General features: G+C 50.9%; 1 protein-coding gene across 2 annotated transcripts; it reads left to right on the top strand.

Annotated features, from left to right (window-relative positions):
- The first annotated feature begins 1194 nt into the window (after positions 1–1194).
- On the top strand, positions 1195–23195 carry LOC125916985 (pleckstrin homology domain-containing family F member 1). 2 transcript variants are annotated; one of them, XM_049623248.1, is made up of 2 exons: positions 1195–1567; positions 21329–23195. In XM_049623248.1, the coding sequence occupies exon 2, from the start codon at positions 21346–21348 to the stop codon at positions 22189–22191; it is 846 nt and encodes a 281-aa protein (XP_049479205.1). In that variant the 5' UTR covers positions 1195–1567; positions 21329–21345; the 3' UTR covers positions 22192–23195. The 2 variants fall into 2 exon arrangements, with proteins under 2 accessions (XP_049479205.1, XP_049479206.1); XM_049623249.1 differs by lacking the exon at positions 1195–1567 and adding an exon at positions 13883–14046.
- Positions 23196–26118: the final 2923 nt, after the last annotated feature.

Below are 26118 nucleotides of genomic sequence, written 5' to 3' on the forward strand. Positions count from 1 at the left end.
AAGTATGTGTAGAAACCACAGCTTTCCCTGACTGCCCAAACCTGGATACAGGGGGAGGAGCCCAGCAGGGCGGAGGCCCCTGAACCCTGCAGCCCCTGCCCCGGGGCTCCCGTTCCCTGGAGGGCCTCACTGACCCCTGCGGGGATGGAAGTAAGGAAGGGCCAGACTCATCCGCTGTACTCTAACCTGAGAAAGGACGCAGGCCAAGGCCCCGACAGTGAGGTGAGGCCTTCCCAAGAGCTGGGCAGGAACAAACAAGAAACATAGACGCAGTCATCATGATGGTTGCCAGGTTGCCATCGTGTCTGGGGCTGGCAATGAGCCAGGCACTCGACAGAACTGCAACGGGACAATCTGCTTGAGTTGGTGGTTTTGCTATGTTCATCTCGGATAGGGTTTCTCAACAGTGGCACTGTTGACGTTTGGGCTGTAGGATTTTTTGTTATGGGGGCTGTCCTGTGCATTGTAGGCCATTTAGCAGCATCCCTGGTCACCACCCACTAGAAGCCAGGAGTACCCCAAGTTGTGGAACCAAAAATGTCTCCAGACATTGTGCAATCTCCCTGGGGAGCAAAATTGCCCACAATTGAGAACCATGGATTTTAAGCATGAATCTCATGGAGAACATCTCCCAGTTCTCCAAGAGACCCAGGAGACTGACCTTCCCAAAGAAGCATCAAGGGTTGGTTTATGTGATGAGAGATCCTATAATAATTCAACGGGGGTGTATTGTCGTTAGTGGATCGAAAAAGAATCTCCATCATCTCCAAGTTCCCTTTCTAGACTGACAACTTAAAGAAGGGCCCCCTCTGGACTGGGCACAGCTTGGCAAGTGGAGTGAAGGTTAGATTTTGGCTCTCTTTCATCTCTGCTGACCACTTTGTGCAGTGAACAACCTGCTCAACTGTATGCAATGACCTTGTGAGGAAAACTGCCTTCTGGGCTCAGAACTGGGAAATATTCCAAACCAAAGGCAAATAAATACATTCCGGGTTTTAGTTAGATGCAGTACTGCCCATTGGGAAAGTCTGCTCTATGCTTTACATGATGAATTCAGGAAAAAATGTAAATTGAGCAAGAAAGTTTGGACTCCAGACAAACACTCTGGCCAGGTGAAACCCTGTCCCTAATTGACACTGACGGTAGCCAGAGGCCCATGTGACCAGTGCTCCTTTCAGGGAGGGGTGGGGGAAGGGTACAGGGGGTTCAGGGCAGTCTTAATACCAGAGAATGAAAACCAGAAGGGACCCACTTTCTTAAACAGGAAATAGATACTCCAAAACCACTCCCTGGTCACAGCGCAGAGAGCTGCTATGTGCTTGCCTTGGAACGCCTCTGATGCACTAATCCACATGCTCTGAGCTGGTTGTTCTCTCCCACGGAGAAGCTGCAGATTCAGTCTTTGACCTCACACACACAGTACCTGGGCTCAAGGTGCTGAGGAACCCCCAGCCCCCCGACTGAGACTAACTATAACGTTTTGAAAAGCCTGCATGGTGGAGACAAATCAGCCAAAAGAGATCAAAGTGGCTGGCTGGAGGAGGATAGGAGGAGGGAAGGATTCAAGGTAAGCCTTTGAGTGCTGTTTTGTTTGCTTTTTTAAACCTTGAGACTTAATTTGATGAAGCATTTGGGAGTTTTTGTTGCAATTTGGAGGGGGGAGGAGCTGTTGTTCATTTTACAGTAAGTATTTTAAAGTTTTGTTAACACACACGTACACTCACATGCACTCTTTAAAGGGCCCTTACGTGCTGGCTGTTTCAAGTTCTCTGTACTTTCTTCTATTAATACCAGACTTTCAGGACAGCCCTGTGAGCTGACAGCCTGGCGAGAGGGGGCTTAGGGGAGGGGTCAGTAGACATTTGGTTGCCCCATAGTTCCTGCAGGCACCTGGCCATAGGCTCCAGACAAACCCCCTGGGTACCAAATAGACAATGCCTACTCTGGATCACAAAGCAGTTGGGATGATGAGATACCCCCCCATCAATACACGGGCAGGAGAAGGGCACGTGGGTCCCAGGTACAGCTTAGTAGTGACTTTGATGGGAAATAGGAACGGTTTTTTGCCTCTGGCGTCTAGAGTTGTTTTTTTCATCGCAATCAAAGGAATTCAAAGAACAGTTCGACTCTAGGTGAGAAGACATTCCTACATTTTGTCAAACCCAGAAGAAGCCATCCATTTCCTGAATCCCTTTGGAATTTGTGGTTCGACAAATTAGAGAAATGGTGACATGATTGTTCTGTCTCCTGTGTCTAGCTGTGCTCCCCAGCCAGCAAAAATCAAAACAAAGGCCAGGTGGTTTGACCTGCCTCCATAAGACCCTGGAGACCATGGGGACATGGAAACCACTAATAATTTCCAGGTCTCTTCCCAAGGCCACTCCTGACCTCCATCTATTTGTCTCTGATTGGAAGGTGTTACTGAGCTGTCCCCATAGGATTCTGTCCTCAGCTCCCCTTTCTGCCCCCTGCAGCGTCAGGGGTGGAGTTAGGGGTCAGGGCAACAGTAAGAACTAGGCTCATTTCAGAAATATTGTTTCTCTTAACTCCAGTTGCCCCTTTAGAAAGATTTTTGGCATGATATTTTCCCCAGGGCCTTTGTAAGGCTGTTTTGATGCCTAGATTGGTTTTGTTTTGTTTGTTTCTTTCTAGCTGTATTTTATTTCATTTGGTGTGAGAGGTTTTGCGTTTTGTTGTTGTTATTGTTGTTATGTCTTTGATTTTGCTGATTTATTTTATTTATTCAGAGCTCTGCTTATTAAGGTGTGGGTGAGGGAAACTGGGACTCTTGGGAAATTCCCTCTTGTTGGCTTTGGAAAGGGGAGGGGAAGTTCTGACCTTGGCCTCCCAGTCAGGAAATAGCTAAAGAATTCCTAGCAGAATGCAAGAAAGACCTTTACCTAATGCATTTAGGGAAAGAGTTCCTGACAATGGAAAATTGAGCGTGCTTTCTTATTTTTTTTTTTTTTACTGCTCTCTAACAATAGGTAACTTGCAAGTTTTCCAGCATGATTTTCTTCTTTTTTTTTTTAGTTTAAAGTAATTATTTTTTATTTTATTTTTTAAATCTACATCCAAGTTAGTCAGCATACAGTGCAATAATGATTTCAGAATAGAAAGCAGTGATTCATCTCCACATATAACACCCAGGGCTCATCCGAACAAGTATCTTCCTTAATGCCTCTTGCTCATTTAGCTCATCTGTCGACCCACAACCCCTCCAGAACCCCTCAGTTTGTTCTCTATATTTAAGAGCTTCTTCTGTTTTGTCCCCCTCCCTGTTTTTATATTATTTTTGCTTCCCTTCCCTTATGTTCATCTGCTTTGTATCTTAAATTCTACGTATGACTGAAGTCATATATTTGTCTTTCTCTAATTTCACTTAGCCTAATACTCTCTAGTTCCATCCACATAGTTGCAAATGGCAAGATCTCATTCTTTTTTATTGCTGAGTAATACTCCATTGTATATATATACGCCACATCTTCTTTATCCATTCATCCATCGGTGGACATTGGGGTTCTTTCCATACTTTGGTTAGTGTTGATAGTGCTGCTATAAACATTGGGGTGCATGTGCCCCTTTGAAACAGCACACCTGTATCCCTTGGATAAATACCTAGTAGTACAGTTGCTGGGTCATAGGGTAGTTGTATTTTTAATTTTTTGAGGAACCTCCATACTGTTTTCCAGAGTGGCTGCACCAGTTTGCATTCCCACCAGCAGCGCAAAAGGGTTCCTCTTTCTCCACATCCTTACCAATATCTGTTGTTGCCTGAGTTGTTAATGTTAGCCATTCTGACAGGCGTGAGGTGGTATCTCATTGTGGTTTTGATATTTATGTCCCTGATGATGCATGATGTGGAGCATTTTTTCACGTGTCTGTTAGCCATCTGGATGTCTTCTTTGGACAAGTGTCTATTCCAGCATGATTTTCTTTCCTACCTAGATAGCCACCAAACCCCAACTCCCAGACTTTGCCATTTTTCTTAAATCTAATACATTAAGCTTTTGAAACACACACAAATTCCAGTGTAATTGACAACCATGTGAAGAACAAATGTAGGAAATACTCTACGTGCTAGGAGATTCTAAATTACAGACTATGTAACTATGTATCTGTTTTCACTTGTAAAATCCACATTCTTTTAGTGTACAGTTCCACGTGTTTTGGCGAATGTGTGCTGTGGAGCCATTAGCACGAGCAGAATACACCAGCGTTTCCATCACCCCAAAATTACCCTCATTTTGCTCCTGTGTAGTAACCCCACACTTGACCTGAAACGATGCTGGTATGTTTTCCATCTTACAGTTTCACCTTTTCAGAATGCCATTTAAATTGGAACATTCAGGATGGAACTTCTGAGTCTGGGATTCTTCTAACTTAACGCATTTGAGCTCCATCCTTGTTACTGGGTCTGTAGTGGTTTGTTCCTTATTAGGACTGAGTTCCTTTTCATTTCACTGTATGAATATACCGCACTTTGTTCATCCATTCAGCGCTTGAAGGACATTTGGACCGTTTCCAATTTTTGGTTTTTATGAATAAAGCTGTTATATGCATTTGTGAACAGGTTTGGTGTGAACAAAAGTCTTTATTTCCCCTGAGTAAGTACAAGTGAGGTTTCTGGGCCATATGGTGAGAGTATGTTCAGCTTCTTCAGACATTGTCCAACCATTTCTCAAATGGTTGTACCATTTTGCAGTGTGTGAGAGTCTCAGTTGATCTACATCCTCACCAGCACCTGGTATTATCACTTTTTGTTTTGGTTTGGTTTCTATAGCCATTCAAATAGGTGTGCAGTGGTATCTCATTATAATTTTAATTTGCATTTCCCTAATGTCTAATGATATTGATTGTTTCCTACGTGCTTACTTGCCATCCATATATCTTCTTTGGTAAATCACCTACTGGAATATTTTGACCATTTTTAAATTGAACAGTTTATTTCCTTTTTGTTCAGTTTTGGGAATTCTTTACATATTCTGAATATATATCTGTTTGTCAGGTATGTGATTTGCAAATATATGCCCCTAGCCTGTGGCTTTTTTCTTTTAAAAGTGTATCTCACAGAACAAAAGCTTAATTTTGATAAAGTCCAATTTTTCCTTTTTTTTTTTCTTTCTGGATCATGCTTTTGATGTCTATCTAAGGACTCTTTGCTTGACCCAAGCCCAAAGGTTTTTCCCAATGTTTTCTTCTAAAACTATTATACTTGGACATCTTACATTTAGGTCACCAATCCATCGTTAGTACATTTTTGTATAAAACATGAGATCTACCTGGAGGTTCATTTTTTTACATATGGACATCTAGTTATTCCAGCACCATTTGTTAAAAACACTGTCCTTCCTCATCCTCTTTATGGAGTCTAAGCAGGGAGGTTTGATGAAGCATTTTTTGAAGATGCTGCTGGAGTTTGTCTCAAGAAACAGGAGTAGAATGCATCATGGAAGAGATGATGAGTTTTCTGTTTCAAGAAAACTTCCATTGGCCAACGCAATCTCGAGAAAGAAGAACAAAGCCTGGGCATCACACTCCCGCATCTCAAACTATACAATACTATAGTCATCAAAGGAGTATAGTATTGGCATAAAAACAGACACATAGGTAAGTGGAACAGAATCGAGAGTGCAGCAATAAACCCACACATATATGACCAATTAATTTACAACAAAGGAGCTGCGAACATGCAATGAGGAAAAGACAGTCTCTTTAATAAATGACGTAGGCAAACCAGACAGCCACATGCAAAAGAATGAAGCTGGACCACTACCTTACACTATGTATAAAAATTAACTCAAAATGCCTTAAGGACTTGAACATGAGACCTAAAACCACCAAAGTCCCAGAAGGACACAGGTGCTAAGTTCCTTGACATCAGTCTTACTGATGATTTTTTGTTTCTGACACGAAAAGCAAAGGCAACAAAAGCAAAAATAAACAAGCAGGACTTATTGTGGTGATCACAATATATACAAATATGGAACCACTCTATTGTATACCTGAAATTAAACTAATGTTCAATGTCAACAATATCTCAATTAAAAATAATATTAAACCTAAAAAGTAAATAAATAAAGAGGCACCTGGGTGGCTCAGTTGGTTGAGTGTCCAACTTCAGCTCAGGTCATGATCTCATGGCTCATGGGCTCAAGCCCTGCATTGGGCTCTGGGCTGACAGCTCAGAGCCTGGAGCCTGATTCAGATTCTGTGTCTCCCTCTCTTTCTGCCTCTCTCTCTCTCTCTCTCTCTCAAAAATAAACATTAAGAAATAAATTAATTAAAAACTAAAAAAAAATTTTTTTCTTAGTTTTTAATTAAAACAAGAAATAGAAAACTTCCCTAAGATGTGAAGAGTGGATGAATCAAAGCTCTTCAGTCACCTCAGCAGGAAAGGAGGAGAGAGCTGAGGGTTTGGGAAACAGGGGGTAAAGGGAGGGCAGAGCAGAGGCAGGACCTCTGGAGGCTGGGGTCTCAGGTGCTGGGAGTACCACCCGTACATCCTTCCAGGAAGCAGACAGGGGGGCAAGAGCAGACATGCAAGCACATGAACTGGAGAGAAGACCGGTGAAGGATAAAGAAGAGGTTTCCAGAAAAGGTGGGGAGAGCCTGTGGGCTACTCTGCCCTGGGACACCTGGAAAGAGAGAGAGTGGGAAGAGCTGGGTAGAGAGTGTCAAACCGCAGAGCAGTTCCAGGAGAGCGTGGGCCAGGCCAGTGGGGAATCTCTGAGCCAAGGCCGCCTGTGGGGAACTGAGTGTGTCCCCTCTAAAATTCCTATGTGGCAACCTAATCCCAGTGGGATGGGATTTGGCCCTCCGGGAGGTACACAGGCCACAAGGGCGGGGCCCTCGGGAATGGGCTTCCGGCCCTTATGAGAAGAGGCCAGAAAGCGAGCGAGCTTTCTGTCTCTCTCTCGTGTGAGGACACAAGGAAAAGACCGTCTACAACTTAGAAGCCTCACCAGAGGCTAACTGTGCTCGTGCCCAATCTCAGACTTCCAGCCTCCAGGAGGGTCAGAAATCAATTTTTACTGTTTAAGCTCCCCTGTCTATAACCCGTTAGGTCAGCCCCAAATAAGACATTGCCCAGGGTCCCACATCTCACAGGCACGGACCAGTACGAGCACCCTGCACACACAGACATTGGCTGGGAACAGCCCACAGGAAGTAGGGCCTTGGCATGGAAGGAGTGAATTGAGAAAAGCAGTCCACCATGACCCTTCAGCATCAGATCCCACAGTGTGAGAGCTCAGTCCCACAAGACCACCCCTCCCACTGCAGACATCAGGCACAAGTACAGGCTGTCCCCTGTGCTCCTGGCTGATTGGTTAGAGATCAGAGGTTTCAATGAACCCCTCCTTGGCTTCGTTTAATTTGCTATTATAAATAACATTTTTTCTAACATTCTTACACATTTACTTTGGTGGACACATGCCCTCATTTCTCTTGGATATACACTTAGGAGCAGCATTTCTAGGCCATGGGACAGCCTATGTTGAGCTCAGTAGACTCTGCCAGATGGTTTTCCAAAGTGGTTATATCAATTTATACTCCCTCCAGAACACACTTGTTCTATATCTTTGCCGACACTTGACATTGTCACCATCTATAATTTTAGCAATTCTGGTGGGTATCAAGTTCAGATTTTAACATTCAGTGTGCTGACCAAACGGAAAGGGCCTGTGAACCTGCAGGCAGCTAGTATGAAACCTTTGCACCTAAGGGCTGTTTGTGCCCTGCACAGGACCACCCTCCCCCACCGCACACACACACGTGGAAGTCAGGCTCCTCATCTTCTTCTTTGACCACTCATGGGGAGCCCTACTTAGTCCAGGGATCATTGCCCTGCACTGCTTTCCGCCGCTTCACCCCATATCCACCAGTGGTAACATTCCTGAATTATTGCACGCACAGTCCATGGTGTGTACTAGGTTATGATTATGATTATTATCATCAATCACCACTATTTGGATATGCACAAATGCAAAAGGTACAAAGTCTAGAAGAAATAAAAAGATGTATAAGTGATCTGTTGCTGCATAACAAATTATCTCAAAATTGGGTGGCTTGAAATAATAAACGTTTAGTATCTCATGTAGTTTCTGCGGGTCAGGAGTTGGGGAGGGGCTTCCCTGGATGGTTATGCCTCAAGGTCATTCAGAAGGTTGCAGTTAAAGTGTCATTCTAGGCTGCAGCCACCTCAGGGCTTCCCAGGGACTGGACAATCCCTCACGTGGCTGGCAAGCTGGTGCTGGTGTTGGCAGGAAGGCCTCAGTCTCTCACGGCACGGCTTCTCCACATGGCTGCTTGGCCATCCTCATGACTAGGGACAGCGAGTGATCCAAGAGAGCAAGTCACACACTGTCATTTCCACAATATCTGCTGGTTACACAGGTGCATCCTTCCAATGTGGGAGGGAACCAAACAAGGGTATAAAATGTGAGTCCCCCTCCCATGGGTCCATGCCACCCATTTGCCCTTCCAGAGGCAACCACCCCGACCAGTTTCTCGTGAATTCTGCCAGCAATAATTTTCACACACACGCAGGAGGTCACACACACACACACACACACACACACACACACACACACACTTTTTTGCACCTTACTTTTTTTGCTCAACAGATCTTGGAAATTCTTCCACATCAGGACATACGGACCTGCCTTCTTCCCTTTGCCTGTGGTAAGCCCTGCCATTGTATGGATGTGCCATAATTTACTTAACTAGCCCCCTGTTGCTGGATATTTGGGCCGGCCCATTATTTCCCTACCATAAGCAAAGCTGCAATGAATAAATATGAGCATATATCCTTCTGCAAACACACAATAATGTGTAAGAATAAATTTCTGGGAGTGGATCAGCTGGACAAAAGGATCTGTGCCTTTCTCAGTGTGATAGATGTCGCCACATTGCCCACCATACAAGTTGGATATAACGATTTGCATTCCCGGCAGCAAAGTTATGGATTTCATGAAGCTTCAAAGGGGAATGGCCAAAAATGTGGGGCATCTCAGGCAGCTCAGCAAGTAATTCAAGTGCAATATCAGCCATCCCCATCCTTTGAAGCCTTTCCTGGTTGCCCCAGCCCCACTTCTCAGCTGGAAAGCCTCCCCTGGCCCTCCCCCACACCACATGCTGGGCCCTTGTCTCTCTCTAGCTTGCAAGTTCCTTCCTAAAATTCCCATTCTTGCCTTAAATGCAGCAGATGAAGAGTTCTTTGCCAGTAAGGCCCCAAAGGCTGACTTTTTGGTGCCAAAACTGTGTTCCAAGCTGTGTTATCCAACTATGACAGTTCTCACCTGAGATGACCTCTGTCCTCTGCCCTGGGTGAGCGTTCTCGCTCCTCATGGATAGATGTTTTCACAAGTCTGCCCCCTGCTCAGCTCTGAGTCTCCCAAGGGCAAAGGCAGTGCTGCGTCCATCTCTGGCTCCACTGCTTGGCAATGGCACAGTGTCCAATGACTGTTTGCTGAATGAATAAATGACCCAGAGGTAACTTTGTCAAACTAGTGCTGTCAGAGGCCTCTTGCTTTACCCTATTCTAGGAACTAGGTGTGTCTAGATCATTCTGAATGTTGTCTTTAGATGCAGCGTTTATTTTATCCACCTGAAGCATTTTTCAAGGGATTATGTTTCTTTTCTCATTTTTCTCGTTTTCGCCTTTGGCCTGGTCAGAGCCTCATGGGAACACGCAGGATGGGAAGCAGGCACAATAATGCTCGCAAACATAAGGACGTGCAGACTTGTCAAACCTGGGCAAACACACACACAGAAAGGGATAAATATTGACGCTGCAGAGGCAGGGGTGTGGCGGACGGGAAGCCACCGCTCTTTTGTGGTTTCAAATCCAATACTTCAGCAATCCTAAATCCAGCAATCTGGAGAGATTTTCTTGTGAAATCAGTTTCCAAACCTCTCAAGATCACCTCCTTTAAAATCAATCTCCATAACCATTCAAATAGAAATCTTTCCCAAATGTCCCACATTTCCACGGCTTTGAGACTCTGCCTTGGGTGCATTATGTGTATTACTGATAAAGAAAGCAGCATGCAGAATCATGGGAATCAAACCAATTTGAAGTCGAGTTCATGACCTGCCCATTGTAAGTAGGACAACCACTGTTTCCTTTTTTTTCTTGTTTTCTCAACTTATGGTTTTGAATATTTTCTTTTTTTTTAATGTTTCTTTCTTTGTTTTTGAGACAGAGGGAGAGCACAAGTTGGGGGGGGGGGCAGAGATTGAGAGAGAGAGAGAGAGAGAGAGGGAGAGTGAGAAGGAGACACAGAACCCAAAGCAGGCTCCAGGTTCCCAGCTATCAGCCCAGAGCCTGATGTGAGGCTCAAACCCACGAACTGTGAGATTATGACCTGAGCTGAACAGACTGAGCCACCCAGGTGCCCCACTGGTTTGAATATTTTCAAACCATAAGAAGAAAGGTATGATGAACATCTGTAAGTCAGGGGTCAGCAAACTCCAGTCTGTGGCCTGTTTTTGCGTGACCTGTGAGCTTTTATATTTTTAAGTAGCTAAAAAGAAAATCAAAAAGAGAAGGGCACCTGCATGGCTCAGTAGCTTGAGCATCCACCTCAGCTCGGGTCATGATCTCCGGTTCTTGAGTTCGAGCCCCACATGGGCTCTCTACTCTCAGCACAGCGCCCGCTTCAGATCCTCTGTCTCCCTCTCTCTCTCTGCCCCTCTCCAGCTTGTGCTTGCTAGCACTCTCTCTCTCAAAAATAAACATTAAAAAAGTTTTTTTAAAGAAAATCAAAAGGAGAATAATGTTTCATAACCTGATAGGACAGCAAACGTTAGGGTCCCTAGGTCAAGTTTGCCCACGGGCCTGAGCACCATCCAGGGCTGCTCTCACTGTGCAACAGCAGAGCTGAACGGCAGCCAGGGATCCTGGCTCACAGAGACTAAAATATTTACTATTTGACTGTACAGAAAAAGCCTGCCAACCTCTGACTTAGAGACCTCACCTGTTAATACTTAGCCCCATTTGCTTCCCTCTCTTGCTGCAGCATTTCTGTTGGTCTTGATACTTTGCCCTAAATGCTTTGTGTCTGCCTCACTTTCTTAGGCTCAAAGTGGGGAATGACAGGTCCAGCCTAAGGACAGATAAGAGAATATGAAGTATGAAGTATTTAGCACACAGTGCTTGGCACTTAGACAAACTTGAGAAGAAGATCCAAGATAAATGCCTGGTGTTTTCCACTGAGGTGATTGCCGGAACTGCTAGCTTGAAAATCATAAGCCTTGGCAGTTTCCTGAAGGCCTGGTTCCTGAAGTCTGGAAGCCAGCTTTCCCTCAGAAAGGGCTTCTTACCCGAGGAGCAAAAAAAGCCTCAGGGAGACCTCATTTTTTCCACAGCTTGTGGCTTGGCTGAGTCAACTTCTGCCTTTCCCTGAGTCACGAGTTTTTCCTCGTATTTGGAGGAGCACAGCCCTCCACCCAGGTCCTCTCCACCCACAGCTGGTCCCAGTTGGGAAGGGGTGGACGACTAGCTGGTCAGAGTCTGTGCCGCCTCCAGGGGATTTCCCAGAGCTCCACCCAAATCCACACAATGTCAATGCTGGAAGGAAGGACAGACCAGGAGACTGAGGCCCCAGTGGGCCCTGGACCAGCACTGTGACAAGGCTAGCTGGGGTCTCCCAGCCGCAGGACCTACGGGGTATGCCTCCTCCCTCTGGTTTTGTAGAACCAGGGAAAGGCGTCCCTTCCTGGACACGTGCTCCATGCCAGGCATAGTGCTGGGTGCCAGGGCGCTGTCTCAAACCAGAAAGCCCTGCCTTCAAAGGCTATCCAGCTCCCTTCCCATGGCTACCTCACGCCAGGCAGGGCCTATCTTCCCCAAGAGGCCCCTCTTGCTAGGATGTGGGGGACCTGGTGCTGAAGCACCCATGGAACCTGGCCTTGAAGGTTCTGCTCGAAGTCCTCCTCCAGCACCACTACCCCCTGGCAACCAGCAGTGCATACATTTGGGATGGCATTTTCCAGTGTCTCAAAGTCCCAACTGACCTCTCTGGTTATAAGTCAGCCTCTGGTGGGTGGGCCTTGTCTCCTCCTCTGTACTGTATGGAGGCCTGGCTATACCACCAGAACTCATCAGTTCAAGTGCTTATTCAACCGGAGGCACATAAATGGGTAAAGTAGGGCAAGAGGGGAACCACAGAGAGAGGTGGGGACTGTAGTGAATGGGGTCATGTGCGCAATCTAAAGGGGACAGTTCCACAGTGAGATGGGGGACCAGTGTTTTCAAATCCTCTGATTTAGAAGGTCAAAATCCTGATTTTTATATGAAATCTCTCAATATGAAATGTTGGCAATGCATTTTATAATGTTTGAGTACGTTTATGAGGCCATAGCTTCTGTCAGATGCTCAGTAAACACTGTCTTTGCTGAGGAGGTAATAGCAGAGAAGGTGATAGAGGTGGGGATGTGGGCTCTCCAAGGCCACAATCGGTGGCCCCCTCACTTGCCTACCACCTCCACCCTCTTCTTTCTCCAGGCCTCTCCGTCCCTTCTCCTCCCCTGCCTCATCCCCTTCCTTTCTTAGTCCAAGTCCTGGCCTCACTCCTCTTGGGCTTGGAGAGGCACATTCTCACCTCACAGGCTCCGCCCACACCACCCAGGAGAGCAGGTCACCAGGTCACCGCCACTCAGCTCCTGCCTCCGAGCTCCAGCCTCCAGGCAGAGATCCACTCTGGCTCCTGCTGCTGTCTCTTGCCTCGGTCCTGGCCCGCAGATCCTGCATGGGCCTGAGCCAGCTCCTCTCCCAAGTGCCCAGGGTCTGCCCTATTTGGCAAGACAAACTGCATCTGACCCACAGACATTTACTGTTTCTACTAAGTGCTGAATTCTGATCTCAGCTCTGGAGACAAAGGAATGAATGAGAGGAGTATAGTCCAGCCCATGAGGCTCAGCCTAGGTGAGGGAGACCAGCCATGAACACGTAAACAAGTGATCTAATAAGATGCCTTCGGGCTGGAGAAATACTTTACAAAGTAATAAAACTGGGTGAGGTAGTTGAGGGTGATGGAGTGGAGGCAGGAAGCTGCTCTGGGCCGCCAGGGAAGCCTCTGAGGACATGGCAGTTTGAGCTGAGACTTGAATGCTAAAAATGCAGCCATGGGAATATCTGGAGGCAAGGGAAGCGCAAAGGCCCAGAAGTGGTCTAACAGCCTTGGCGGTGGGAACAGTCTTGGGGTTTTGAGGAACAGGAAGAAGCCAGTGTGAGATGGAAGTGCAGGGAGGGTACCAGAGGAAGTCTGAGACGGACCTCCTGGAGTGGTGAGGCTGGGAATTTCAGTCCAGGGTCCTAGAAGGCACGCGATGGCCTGGGTGGGGAGGTCCCTGCTGGAAATGTTGGAGCGGGTGGTGAGTACCTGGATCCCATTAAACTGGACTCAATCAATGTATGTTTGCAAGTTTCCACTATAAAAAAAGTTTAAAATTTAAAACAGATTAAATGCTGCTGATTTTTAATATTATGATTATTAATTTCCGGTGGCTGAGAGCAGATGACTGTGTCAGCTAGCAGCAGGGAAGCCAGCCAGAGGCAGCACACGGCACAATAATTCCACCGCCTCCTTTCCTCCCCCCACTGTTCGGGGGCCCGCAGCGAAGACGCGTCCACAGCGGGATGCGAGCAGCTAGGGTGCGGAGCTGCGGTGTTGCGTTCGGCAGGGGAAACTGGTGGCAGGCGACTGGGGGATTTAGACTGGAGAACCAGCCCTGAGAGATTCCGAAAAGTAATTTCATGCAGGTCCGGCCGATTCTAACTTGGGACACCCCGCCCGCGCACACTTCCTCCGCACTTGGGCTCTGAGTGTGGGGCGTCCAGGCTCCGCCCCCGCCCGCGCGCCCGGGCTCCGATTGGCGGAGCCGCGGTGGGGGGCGTGTCTGACTGGAGTGGGCCGGCCGTAGCGCAGGCCGCGGGAGGGGGCAGGGGCACCCAGACCCGGAGCGGAAAGCAGCGCCGGGGAGCGGGCTCGCAGACGGGCGCTGGGCAGGGTGCAGGCGCGCGGGGACCAGACGGAGGAGGTAAGTGCCCCCGGGCTGGCCGGGGCGCGCGGAGCAGGCGAGCAGTGTGCCCGCCGCCTCCAGTCTCCCCGGGCCACCCTGTCCAGGTGGCTCCGGGGCTCTGGCCGGGCGGGAGCGCAGCCAGGGCCATCTCGGACTCTGACCCGAGCAGAGGAGCGGAGAAGGGCGCTTACTGCTGGTTGGGGGTGCTGGACGCGGGGTGGAGGCTTCAGGGGCTCCAGGGAGAGACGGGTGAGCGCAGGTAAGAGAGCTGGGCAATCAAAGCAAGATCCCCGGGAATGCACGACGGGCGACGGAGGCGCCCCCGGATATGCCCCCTAGGTGACAGGGATCTCTGCACGCCAGTTTTCCCGTGATGGTTCTGAGAGACCTGGCCTGACGCCATCGTCGTGGTCTCACTTCTTGGTCCCGGTTTTCGGGGTCTGCACAAGTGGACCAAGACAACTGCCCCAGTGGACTGGGGAGGTGGGGGTGGGGGAGGTGGCAGTGTTTTCCAAGTGGCCTAGGTCCTCTCTGGCCTCTCTCACTGAGGAACAATCTGAACCCTGAAGCGTTGGAATTTGTGACTTTTGGCAGGAGTTGTCAAAGGAAATGGCGGGGCTTAATCTCCCATTTCACAGAGGAAGTCACCGAGGCAGGCCCATAGAGATAGTCCCAACCTGGAATGAACTGGAATCTCTTTCCCTCTCTCTCTCTCCCTGAACACGGAAGAGTTAGGCAGGGGAGTGGTGTCATCAGCCCTCTTTGCAGGTGGGAAAATGAAGGTTCTAAAGGTTCCAAGGTTCAGAGTCACTCTGAAACTTTATCTCCACAGTCCAAGGAAAATATCATTTGCAATTTGAGCAAAGCTGTTATCTCACCCCAGAGGGTCAAAAGCCAGCAAGGAGGGGACTATCCTTGCTGGGGTCATTCTTGGCACACAGTTTCCACTTAGTACTGGGGTGTTCCTGGGCACATAATTTCCACTGGGGTCTGTGCTGGCCAAGAGATGACTCTAACTTCAGCCTGTGTCCCTGCACCCGTCAGCCCCAAGACAGGAGGTGAGGCAGTCCAGCTGAGCTTAAGGGACCTGCCTACACCACCCCCAAGGGATCCCTGGGTTGGAGCTGGAGTGTACACAGGGGATCAGGCATTTGGAGAGGAGCCCTGCGCTGTGGACTTCAGGATTTCTGGTTCTGTCTTCGGTCAACAACAACAGCCTTCCGCAGCTCATGGTTATTTTTGGAGCTGAGCCGTTGAGCAGTAATTTTGATGATGGAGGTGATACTTTCCCCAGTGGGGCTTTTGTGAGGATTAAGTGAGATAATACTTATAATGTGCTTACTTTTGTACGTGGTGAGCTGTAAGCTCTTAGTTAATGGTGCCTCTGGTTTATTTTCCTTATTACTATTTTTTTCATGGAGAAGGGCCTCGGGGAAGCACAGGGCTGGACAAGGCTGAGGGGTGGCCCCCTCTGGAAGGAGAGGACATTTGGATCATGGCACTCTCCTCAGTGTACTTGGAGAAAAACTCAGACCCTCATTTTGGCCTCTGGACCTTCAGGACTGGCTTCTGCTCGTCCCTTTGACCTTATGTCTTACCTCTCTCTCCGTCCTCTACAGCCTCCGTGGGTCAGATTCTCGAGCTATTCCCAAGGCCCAGAACATTCTTTCCTTAAACTTTGCATGACTGACTCTTTCACAGTATTAAGGTTGGTGCCAGGTTACTTCCTCACCAGACCTTGCCTCACCCCCACCCCCACCCCTGCTGTGCCAGGCAGATCCTCTGTCTTTTTCTTCATGGCACTTAGCACTCACAGTCAGAAATTACCTGTTGATTTACTTACTAGTCTGGCTGCCCCACCAGGAAGTCTGTTACTGGAGGACTTGTCCCTAGTTCCTTGCTGAAACCTGGTGCAAAACACAGTAGGACTGTGTCTGGCACATGGTCAGACTTACAGTAAATATTTGGAAGGTGAAATCAAGCAGGTGTGGAAGCCCAATGGGCCTGGTTGGGGCTGGAGGGAAGAGGAGCTGGTGATGAATCAGCCTGGCCCCAGTCAGAAGCCAAAGGATAGTCCAAGGGGCTAGTATCCTTATTCCCCCTCTCTGTGATCTTGGCCAGGTTCCTCCCTCTCTTACAAGCAGTGTCCCCAACTGTAACTCTAACAGAAGGGTGGAGCTGGTGTCCCTCCTAGGTCCTGTTTTCCAGGGTTCCCAGGGTGGGGCCCCAGACATCTCTCTCAAAACACAAAGGCTGTTTCTGAGTGGAAGAGAGGAGAGAACAAGTTCCCTCAGGACACAGCCCCGTGTCAGGTGCATCCCTGGAGGAGTGGTATTATGCATTTGATAGTATGGGGTAGTATAGATCAGGGGTCTGCAAACTTTTTCTATAAAGGGCCAAATGTAAATATTTTAGGCTTTGCAACCAGCCTCTGTTGTCATGTTCCAATGACTTTTATTTAGAAAATCCGGCAATGGGTCAGACTTGAGGTAGGTTTGACAGACACCTCGTCCGTCATGCACAGAACCCTGGCCATCCAGCAACACTTGGAGCATGGTTCCCCAGACCCCGGTGCTCACTGAGCACCTTCAGCCCAGCTCAGGTGGTGGGATCACTTGTGTTCAAGAGGGCCAGCCCAGGAGCCTGGCACCCTCCCAAACCTTCCAAAAACAAACAAACAAACAAGCAAACAACAACAGCAAAACCAGGTCTATTAATTTCCCTGCTGTCAGATACTGACCAACCCTCCAGGAATGTCCCCCCTCTGTCAGCACCCTGGGTGCTGGGTACCACAGCGGAGGCCGCACAGGCACTATCCCAATGCCAGAGGCTGTCCGGAGGCAGGCTAGTCCCAAGAGGAATGGGGTCAGCTCTCCCCTCCCCTGTCCTAAAGGAGAGAGATTCACTTCTTTGGTGAGAACGGTAAAAAGAAGGATTCCCCATCTGCTTGGGTGAAGAGCTGCCATATTTACCAAGAAAAATGTCCAGGCCATGTCAAACCAAGGTGTGACATTACAGTTGTGGGAAGGGAGGGCAGATATGGAGAGAACCCCAGGAGAATGTTGTCTGCCCAGCCCCTCACCCAACCTGGGACCCACTATAGGCTCATGGAGGAGAAGGGCATGTGAGCCTTCTGGATGCCCCAGTCAGTGTGTGGGATCAGCTCAGGGCCCAAATCCCTTTCACAAACACCCCCACACTTCCTGGGCCACATTTTGCTGCCAGCAGCTGAACAGGGGCCACGAGGGCCTGGAGAGGGTCTATAGATCATCGGCTGGGGACAAGCAGTATGGGAGTCTTGCATGGGGCATCCTGGTGCCCCTCCAAGGACAAGGAGACAGAGTTGTAGGCCCTCCCCTGCCTGAACCTCTCCCCTCCCTGGGTGCTGCCCTTCACTTCCTCCATGCCTCCCACCTGGGTAGCGCCAGGTCAGAGTGGGGACCTGGGCAGGCTGGCCCCTTAGAGCTCACCAAACCCCACAGAGCCAGGTGGGGGCCATCTGCTGTCTTCTGTCCCGGCACAAAGTCTGTCTGCTTCAGCTGCCAAACGTGTTAAGCCTCAGTCTGTGGTGGTAAGATTGGGTTTTCATCCAGTTCTGCCAGGCAGCCTGACACACAGGTGTGCTTGGAGGAAACAGGTAGCGCTCTTTGCTCAGGGCTCCTGGCATCTCCTGTGTCCCTGGACCCTGACGCTGTGTGGTCAGGGGAGGCCCCACCTGGTGACCCACTGCATGCACTGCAGGCCAGAGCTCCCAGCCAGTAAGCTCAGAGCTCCTGAAGCAGACACTGTCCTGACCTCTTTTCTTTTTGAGGACCTTACATTTAGAGAAAGAAAAAGAAGCTCATCTTCCCACTTCTCAGAACTGGCTGGTATTGTGATTTTATCACATTGCTGCTGCTTTTTCTAAATAAAAGAAAGAAAATATCATAGATTAAGGTGCAGTCCGACTTGATCCCCCCCATTCCTGGTCACATCCAGGTCACCCTTCCCAGGCCACTTTCTGCTGACTTTGGTTTGGGTTTATCATTTTTTTTTTTTTAAACCTCGACATTTTTAAGTGTACAGTTCAGTGGAATTAAGTGCATTTCCATTGTTGTGAAACATCTCCAGGATTCTTTTCATCTTGCAAAACAAACTCTACACCCATTAAATAACAACTCTGGGCAACCACTTTTCTACTTTGTGTCTCTATGAATTTTACTACTTGGAAGTGCCTCGTGTAAGTGGAGCCATGCTGTATATTTGTGACTGGCTTATTTCACTGAGCATAAATGTCTCCAAGGTTCATCCATGTTATAGCAGGATTTCCTTCCTTTCTGTGGCAGAACAGTCTTCTGTTGCACATTTTGTCCACCCATCGATGGACACTTCTACCTCTTGACTATTGTGAATACCACTTGGAGACCCTGCTTTCAGTTGTTCTGCTATACACCCAGGAATGGGATTCCTGGATCATATGGTATTTCTATTTTTAATTTCTCGAAGAACCTCCATCCTCTTTTCCTTAGTGCTCCACCAACTTATATTTCCAGCAACAGTGTGCCAGGGTTTCAACTTCTCTGCATCCTTGCCAACACTTGTTATTGCCTGGGGTTTCGGGGCTTTTTTTTTTTTTTTTAAATAGAAGCCACCCTCATGAGTGTGAAGTTCCATCCTGTCCATCTTTATTCAGAGATCTAGATCTTGAACACTTTTGAAATGCTGTGTGATGTCTGCCTATATAGTGTCACACACCAGTCAGCAGGTTGCTTTTTCCACTCACTGTTTGATGTTGACCCACATAGATTGGCTGGGTCATAGTTACAGCCGACAGTATTCCCTTGTACGAGCGGACCTGGCTATTGGACCCGTTCCCCTGCTGCTGTTCCCCTGCTGCTAGACATCTCTCTTGTCTCCACCACAGGCACTACATTCACTGCATTTGGTGGTCTCTTTCTACTGAGCTCTGAGCTCTTCCGGTGCAGCCATCATCCAGCCCATCCCAGGGTCCCAGCATGCAGCCCAAGGGCTGGAGGGTGGCCTCTGGAATTTTGCCAGGCTATCCACAGCAGGGACCCAGTAATCAGTCCTGGCAGGAGAGCCCCAGGCTGTCACCAATAATCAGCTAGGTTTGCAACACACAGCCAAGATTAGCAACCTAAAAATAGTTGTTCTTTCGTAAGGTGGTGTGGGCAGAGCTTCTCAGGATGCCTTGTGGTCTGAAGGGGGCACGTGGTATGTGACTCAGGGGGCCGAGCACCCCTCTTGTGCAGTGTGTCCGACCCCCATACGGGGCCCTGCTCTAGCTTCCCACGAGCGGTCTGACATACAGAACTACACTGTGGTGACCCAGAAATACCACATGTGTGATCAGCTTGGCCAGGGTCATGCTGTGTGTGCCTGTACACATGGTGCTGGCAGTGACATCAGCTGTTACCTGCTTCCTCTTCAGAAGTAAGAGCTAACTCATGCACGGTGGGTGTCTGGGAGCTTCGGAAAGGTCCCTTCGTTCACTAGCGACTTACAAAACACTTAGCACTGTTCCAAGCACTGGGGATACTGTAGCAAACAAGAAAAGGCTCCTACTCTCATGCAGCTTACAACTGAGTGAGGAAAATAGAAAACACATAAGCAAGTGATAGATAGACAGGAAAATATAAAGTCCTAATAAATCCTGTAAAAAAAAAAAACAAAACAAAACAGGGTAACATCTTCGAGAAAGGGTCAGCAAACTTTTTCTGTAAAGGGCCAGAGAGTAAATATTTTAGGCCTTACAGCCTATAGTCTCTGTCACCACTAGTCATGCCTGCCTTTGCAGCATGACAGCAGCCACAGACAATTGTAAATGAATGACAGTGACCATGTTCCAATAAAACTTTATGTACAAAAACAGGCCATGGGCCAGACTTGGCCCTTAGGCCATAGTTTGCCAACCTTGTCCTGGGTCTGGGGAGAAGCTACCTGAGCTGGGGTTGTCAGAGACCCTTTCTGAAGGGAAATAAGAGCTGAGAGGTCACAGGAGGGAGCCAGCATGGGAGAGCCTATCTCAGGCAGGCATGATAGCGCCTTGCTGCAGATTCAACGGGGTAGCTGTGTGGTGAGAAGCAGGCAGCCTCTGGCTCAGTGTGAGAGAGAAAAATGGCGGAGCTTGCTTATGGGCTGAATGTTGGAGGTACAGGAAAGAGGAAATTCAAGGATGAGTCCTAGATTTGGGTGAATGGTTCTGTTTATGGAAAAGAAGAAAAGCTAGAGGAAAAAGCTGGGTTTGTGTTGGGCATGTTGAATTCGAGGACCTTTTCTCAGATGAGCGGATGAGAAATCACGTGAGCAGGTGGACACCCACAGCTCAGAGAGAAACCAGGACCGGAGGCTTGACCTGGGGAGTCAGTAGTGTTTGGGTGGTCTCCAAAGCCATGAGTCTACAGGCTCAGGGGAATATGTGTGGACAGAGCACAGGGGGCCTGCATGAGACCTGGGCCACTGACATTTTGTGCTTGGCAGGGGAGGACAGAGTGGGCCTCACCCTCCACGGAGGAAGGCACTGTCTCCCGGGGTACAAGCTCTGGGCCCCCTACTTACTCACAGAGCCTCACTTTCCCTCCTGTCAATGCGGGATTCTACCTCCTAGGATTGGTGTGAGGATTAAATAAGATATTCATGCTTGACGTGCAGAAAGCACTCAGCACATGGTACCTGCGATGATGGCAGTGGTGACCACTGAGCTCACAGGCTGAGTGAGTGGGTTGCAGGTCTGTGATGGTTTGGCTTGTGATGGATGGGGGAGTCAGTGGTGGGTTAGGTATGCAGACCCCCGTGGCCTGGCACTTGGTGTCCTGGTACATGCACCTGTGCCCTTCCACCTGGGGCAGGCCCAACGTGCCAGGTCCTCAGTGCCCCTGGAAGCCCCTGATGGGAGTTGGGGCTCAACTGGGGTGGTCAGCGCTGAGACGCGTTCTACCCTGTATCCCAAGGCTCCCCAGGGAATCGAGCCCCTACTGCCCACAGTGGTAGCCTGGCGCAGCCACACGTCCCATTCCCAGCCGACTTCCTCATGCCCCTCACGGGGGAATCCCCCTTCATCTCTCCATAGCTAAGAGTTGGCTTCTGGGACACCGAGTTTGTTTGGTTGGGTGGCTGTCTAGGCCCTCTGGGTCGCAGTAGGGTAATGAGTGGCTTGTCTGGCTGGGTGGGTTCAGTGAGTTGGCGGGGTGGGCAGTGTGGTCCCACCACCACTCCCCCCTCCCCCCACCTCCCGCTCCCTGCCTACCCCCAGCTGTGCCGGGCAAGCTGATGCCTCCCTCACCTGCTGCTCCTCCCACAGCCAGGCTGCCAGAGAAGATGGTGGATTACCTGGCCAACACGGAGATCAACAGCCAGCGCATCGCCGCGGTCGAGAGCTGCTTCGGGGCATCCGGGCAGCCCCTGGCCCTGCCAGGCCGGGTGCTGCTGGGTGAGGGCGTGCTGACCAAGGAGTGCCGCAAGAAGGCCAAACCGCGCATCTTCTTCCTCTTCAATGACATCCTGGTGTACGGCAGCATCGTGCTCAACAAGCGCAAGTACCGCAGCCAGCACATCATTCCGCTGGAGGAGGTGACGCTGGAGCCGCTGCCAGAGACCCTGCAGGCCAAGAACCGCTGGATGATCAAGACGGCCAAGAAGTCCTTCGTGGTGTCGGCCGCCTCCACCACAGAGCGCCAGGAGTGGATCAGCCACATCGAGGAGTGCGTGCGGCGGCAGCTGCTGGCCACGGGCCGCCAGCCCAGCACGGAGCACGCGGCGCCCTGGATCCCCGACAAGGCCACGGACATCTGCATGCGCTGCACGCAGACGCGCTTCTCGGCCCTCACGCGGCGCCACCACTGCCGCAAGTGCGGCTTCGTGGTCTGTGCCGAGTGCTCCCGAGAGCGCTTCCTCCTGCCGCGCCTGTCGCCCAAGCCCCTGCGCGTCTGCAGCCTCTGCTACCGCGAGCTGGCCGCCCAGAAGCGGAAGGAGGAGGAGGAGGAGGAGGAGCAGAGCGTGGGGTCCCCCCGGCAGCCGGCCTACCTGGCCGGGGCCATCTGCGGAGCATCCAGCGGGGACGATGATGACTCTGACGAGGACAAGGAGGGCAGTGGGGACGGTGACTGGCCCAGCCGCGTGGAGTTCTACGCCTCCGGCGTCTCCTGGTCGTCCTTCCACAGCTGACCCGAATCTGCAGCTGTGCGGGAGGGCCTCCCGGGTCCCTTCTGCATCCAGTCAGACTCCATTGCCTGTGCTCCTGAGAGAACAGAGTTCCCAGACTGCCCAGCAGCCCCCAGGACCCTGCCCCGTGGGTGGCAGGCGCAGTGGGAATGGCTCTTTCTCTCTCGGCCCCCAGTGCCTTTGGGCTGGACGTTGGCAGCCTTCTGCTCCACTTCAGGTAATTCTCTTTCCAGTTAGCAAACCCAAACACTTCGGCCTCTTGGGAACAAATTTATTTCTCAGCCCTATGAGCTGTAGCCCCAGATGACCCCTTGAACTAGACAACCCCGGGTACCTGTCAGGACCAGAGGGAAGGTAGGACTGGCGCGAGGTCCCCTGTTCTCTGAGGACGTGCACCACAGCACCTGGCCCTGGGACAAGCACACCCCCAGGGAAGACCGGGAGCCCTAGAAACCACCGTCTGCCCGTGCATCTTGCTGAGGCCCACTGGCCTGGGTGGCTGGGCCTTGTCAGGCCAGGCATGTGGGCTCACCTTGAGCCAGTCAAGAGAGCCATGCTCCGAGTACCCACCAGGCTTGGTGCAGCCTGACTCCTGGGGGTCCAGGGCAGTCTGCCCAGGCCTTTGGCCCCATCTCACCTCTGTCCAGCTGTCCAAGAGTCTGATGCCTCTCAGTCCAGCCCTCCTCTCTCTCTGTGGCTGGGGAAGGCAGCGTTTTCTGTTAGGACTCTTCACTGCAAGTGACAGAAACCCTACCTAGACTGATTTAACAATAAAAAGAACATTTATGGACTTGCGTGGTCAAAAAGTTCAGGAGGATTTTGCTTCAGACATGGCTTGTGAGGGGCTGAAACCATGCTGGGTGGCAAATGTCAACAATTGTATACCACGCTGGGTGTTCCTGGGAACATTGGCAGCATAGTGGGGTCAGACATTCACACCACGTGGATGTGTTCTTGGCTGGTTCCCAAGGAAACCTCGCCATCCATCTGGGTACTCTAACCATGGCCCAGCACCTGTAGCCCTGCTCACTTGGTGTGAGTCATCTAAGTGGATGGACAGCGAGTAAACACGGAGCCACTTGTCCAGCTCTGCCTGGGCCTTCCAGGCTCAAAGCTTTCCCATGCGGCCTCCTGCCTGGCCTGCTCCTGGGGGTCGTGTCACTGAGTGGGAGAGCCCCAAGTGCAGCGACTGGCCTTACTCAGAGCGAGTGTGTTGGGACTGGAGCTTGAAGGCCAGCCTCCTGATGCCTGGCCTGCAGCTGGCCATAGGGTCATGGGTCCTTTGATGGTCTCCTGCATTTGCTTCTGCCCTGTGGCAGAAGAGGGGAAGATCACTGTCAGCTAGAAGTAGTGACTCTGGGGGAAGGAAAGCATCCCCTACCCTCATGGCACAGTGGGCTCTGGCCAGGATCGGAGGTCTCAACCCCATTATCTGGGCTCCAGGCCCTAGGTGAAGAATTGCCCTCTGCCAGTTCTCAAATCCTCACATGCAAATAGAATCCTGAGGGTCTGGTTAGAATGCCACCTCTGATTTGGCAGGTCGCTGGATCCCAGGGACGGCAAGCCTCCAGCCCAGTGAGGGAGGATAGAAGAGGTAAAGTGTGAGGCACCAGGGCCTGCCTATGGCCTTTCTGTGCAGGCAGAGGGAGCAGGTGGGAGAGGGTCAGAGTTACTTCCGAGAACGTGTTGGTTTTCAAGCCCTTGGTCTCCCTGAGGCACACAAACTGGTCCAGGTTGGTTCTGCCTGGGCGGAGGGCTCAGGGCAGGACACATCACAGGGTGAGAGACAACTTCCTGAAGACAGATCAGATACCCTCTCACAGCCAGGCCAGGCAGCCCCATCCCTTCACCCCAGAGCTGGTGCTGGGGTTGGGGGGAGTGCCCAGCTCCAGCCACTGGCCTCTCGATCACAGCCTCACTCTCCTGGAGCCTCCCTTGCCTGGTAGAGGGGAGTAGAAGCAGCAGGGGCAGCATTCACTTGGACAGGAAGGATGCCTGCAATGGATCCTGGGCACTGCCAGCCTTCTCTACAGATGCCTGACACGGGGGCACAGAGCATAAGACCCAGGCATGCAGGGCAGGTAACCAAGGTCCATGATTTCCTCACCAGGGCTGGGCAAGTGGTGCCTTGTCCCTCAACCTGGGACCCTTAGACCTGCTCTCCTTGTACCTCCCCCCACCCAGGACTGGGAGAGGGTGGCTGCTTCCTTGAGCCCCAAGGTGTTAGGTACAGCCTGTAAGGACCCAAAGGCTCGAGTGGCCAGCAACCTTTGGAGGGCTTTCATTCATGCAGATTCATTGCTCTGTGCCATGCCAGGTGCTGAGGACACAGCTGTGAGTAACACAAGGTCCCCACTCTTAAGGTTTCTCCTCCAGCGGAGGAGACAGGCACAGAAGCTGGTGCTGTAGGTCCTAGTATGTGCTGTGATGGGACAGGGACTGAGGTATGACATAGTGGGCAGGTGGAGGGCAGCACGCCACAGAGGCAAGCTCCCTGTGATTGGTGAGAGAGTCAGCAACGCCATCTGGGGAGATGGTGTTCCAGTCAGAGGGAATGACAAGTGCAAAGGCCCTGAGGAGGAGAGGAGTCCATGTGTTCTGGATCAGCATGGCTGGATTGAGGCCAGAGAGGTGGCGGGACCAGCTCAGATGTGCCGAGAGCCACTGGGACCTTCAGCAGGGCAGCACATCTGCTCTTGACTTTCAAGAGCTTGCCCTGATAGCTGTGTGCAGATGGCTGAGGCAGAGAGAGGGGCTGTATAGCCCCCCAGAACCCTAGGATCCCTGAGACAAGGAACTAGGCTCCACTGAGGCCTCATCTGCCTGTGGTGGTGGGTGGCAGACGGCTGGCCTTGGCTGTCTCCATCTCTTCCTAAAAAGCTGGCCCCTCCCCTGTTCTACAAGATGTTCTAGATGACTGCAGATGGTGCACCAGGAAGCTAAATAAATGCCATGGGCTGAACTTTGCCCTGGGCTAGTGTGTGAGGTCGAGTGATGACCAGTGCCCCTGGCCACTAAAGCACAAAGGGGAATGTGTTGGGAGGAAGCAGGGCCTCTCAGAAAAGAAGATCTGGGCCCAAGAAGAGAAGGGGATGCCTCAAGAGACCCCATCTCTCACTCTTTTACGTCTGCTCCCCTCCAGAGACAACCTTGTCAGCCTGGCTTGGGTCAAGGGTCAGGCCAGGCCCTGCCTCCAGCCACCCCCGCCCCAGGCTGTTCTGAAAAGGGGCTCGCTGTCCACCAGGCTGCTGGGTTCTGCATTCTCTCACCTGCCTCCCCAACAGGTGCGGTCCTGAAAAGCTCTGGAGTTGCCCCAAGCCAAGGGCACACAACTGACCCTCGCCCTTGGCTACCACTCCACCCCCACACATGCAGGAGGTCAGGAGTCCTCAGGCTGAATCGATGCCTCTGCTCTTCACAATGTTCCCTTTCCCCAGAATGAAGCTTGAGGTCTGGCTGCAGGACTGGGTCTGCTGGGCCTATATCCTAGCCTTCACTGTCTCCTGGGGCTTCACTTACAAGGCCTGGCAAGGGCACAGGAACCGGCTGTCCTGCCAGCCAAGTGCTCCCGTCTACCGCCTGGGAATCCTTCCTCCCAGCTGCGCGTGGACTCCTGCCTGCCAGAGGCTGATCCTTCAGCCCGGGGAGGGGCCTCTCTTGCCCCTCCTCCTGGGAGATGGAGATGGGCCAGGGGAGGTTCTGAGGACCAGGCCCACGCCTATGAAGGGCACTGGAGCCCCCCACCACCTCAGCATTGCCTGAAGCACCCTTGTGGCATCAGCCCTGACAGAAGTCACTCCAGGTGGAAAGTGGAGTCTCAGCAGTGACCTCATGGCATTTGGGGACTGACTGACAGGCAGGCCCTTTAGAGTTTGACCTGCCCCTGGGCAGGGATGCGGCGCTCCCGAAGGACTCTGAGGATACTGAGGG

The sequence above is a fragment of the Panthera uncia genome, unplaced genomic scaffold, assembly GCF_023721935.1.
Source record: "Panthera uncia isolate 11264 unplaced genomic scaffold, Puncia_PCG_1.0 HiC_scaffold_1377, whole genome shotgun sequence".
Classification (NCBI taxonomy): Eukaryota; Metazoa; Chordata; class Mammalia; order Carnivora; family Felidae; genus Panthera; species Panthera uncia.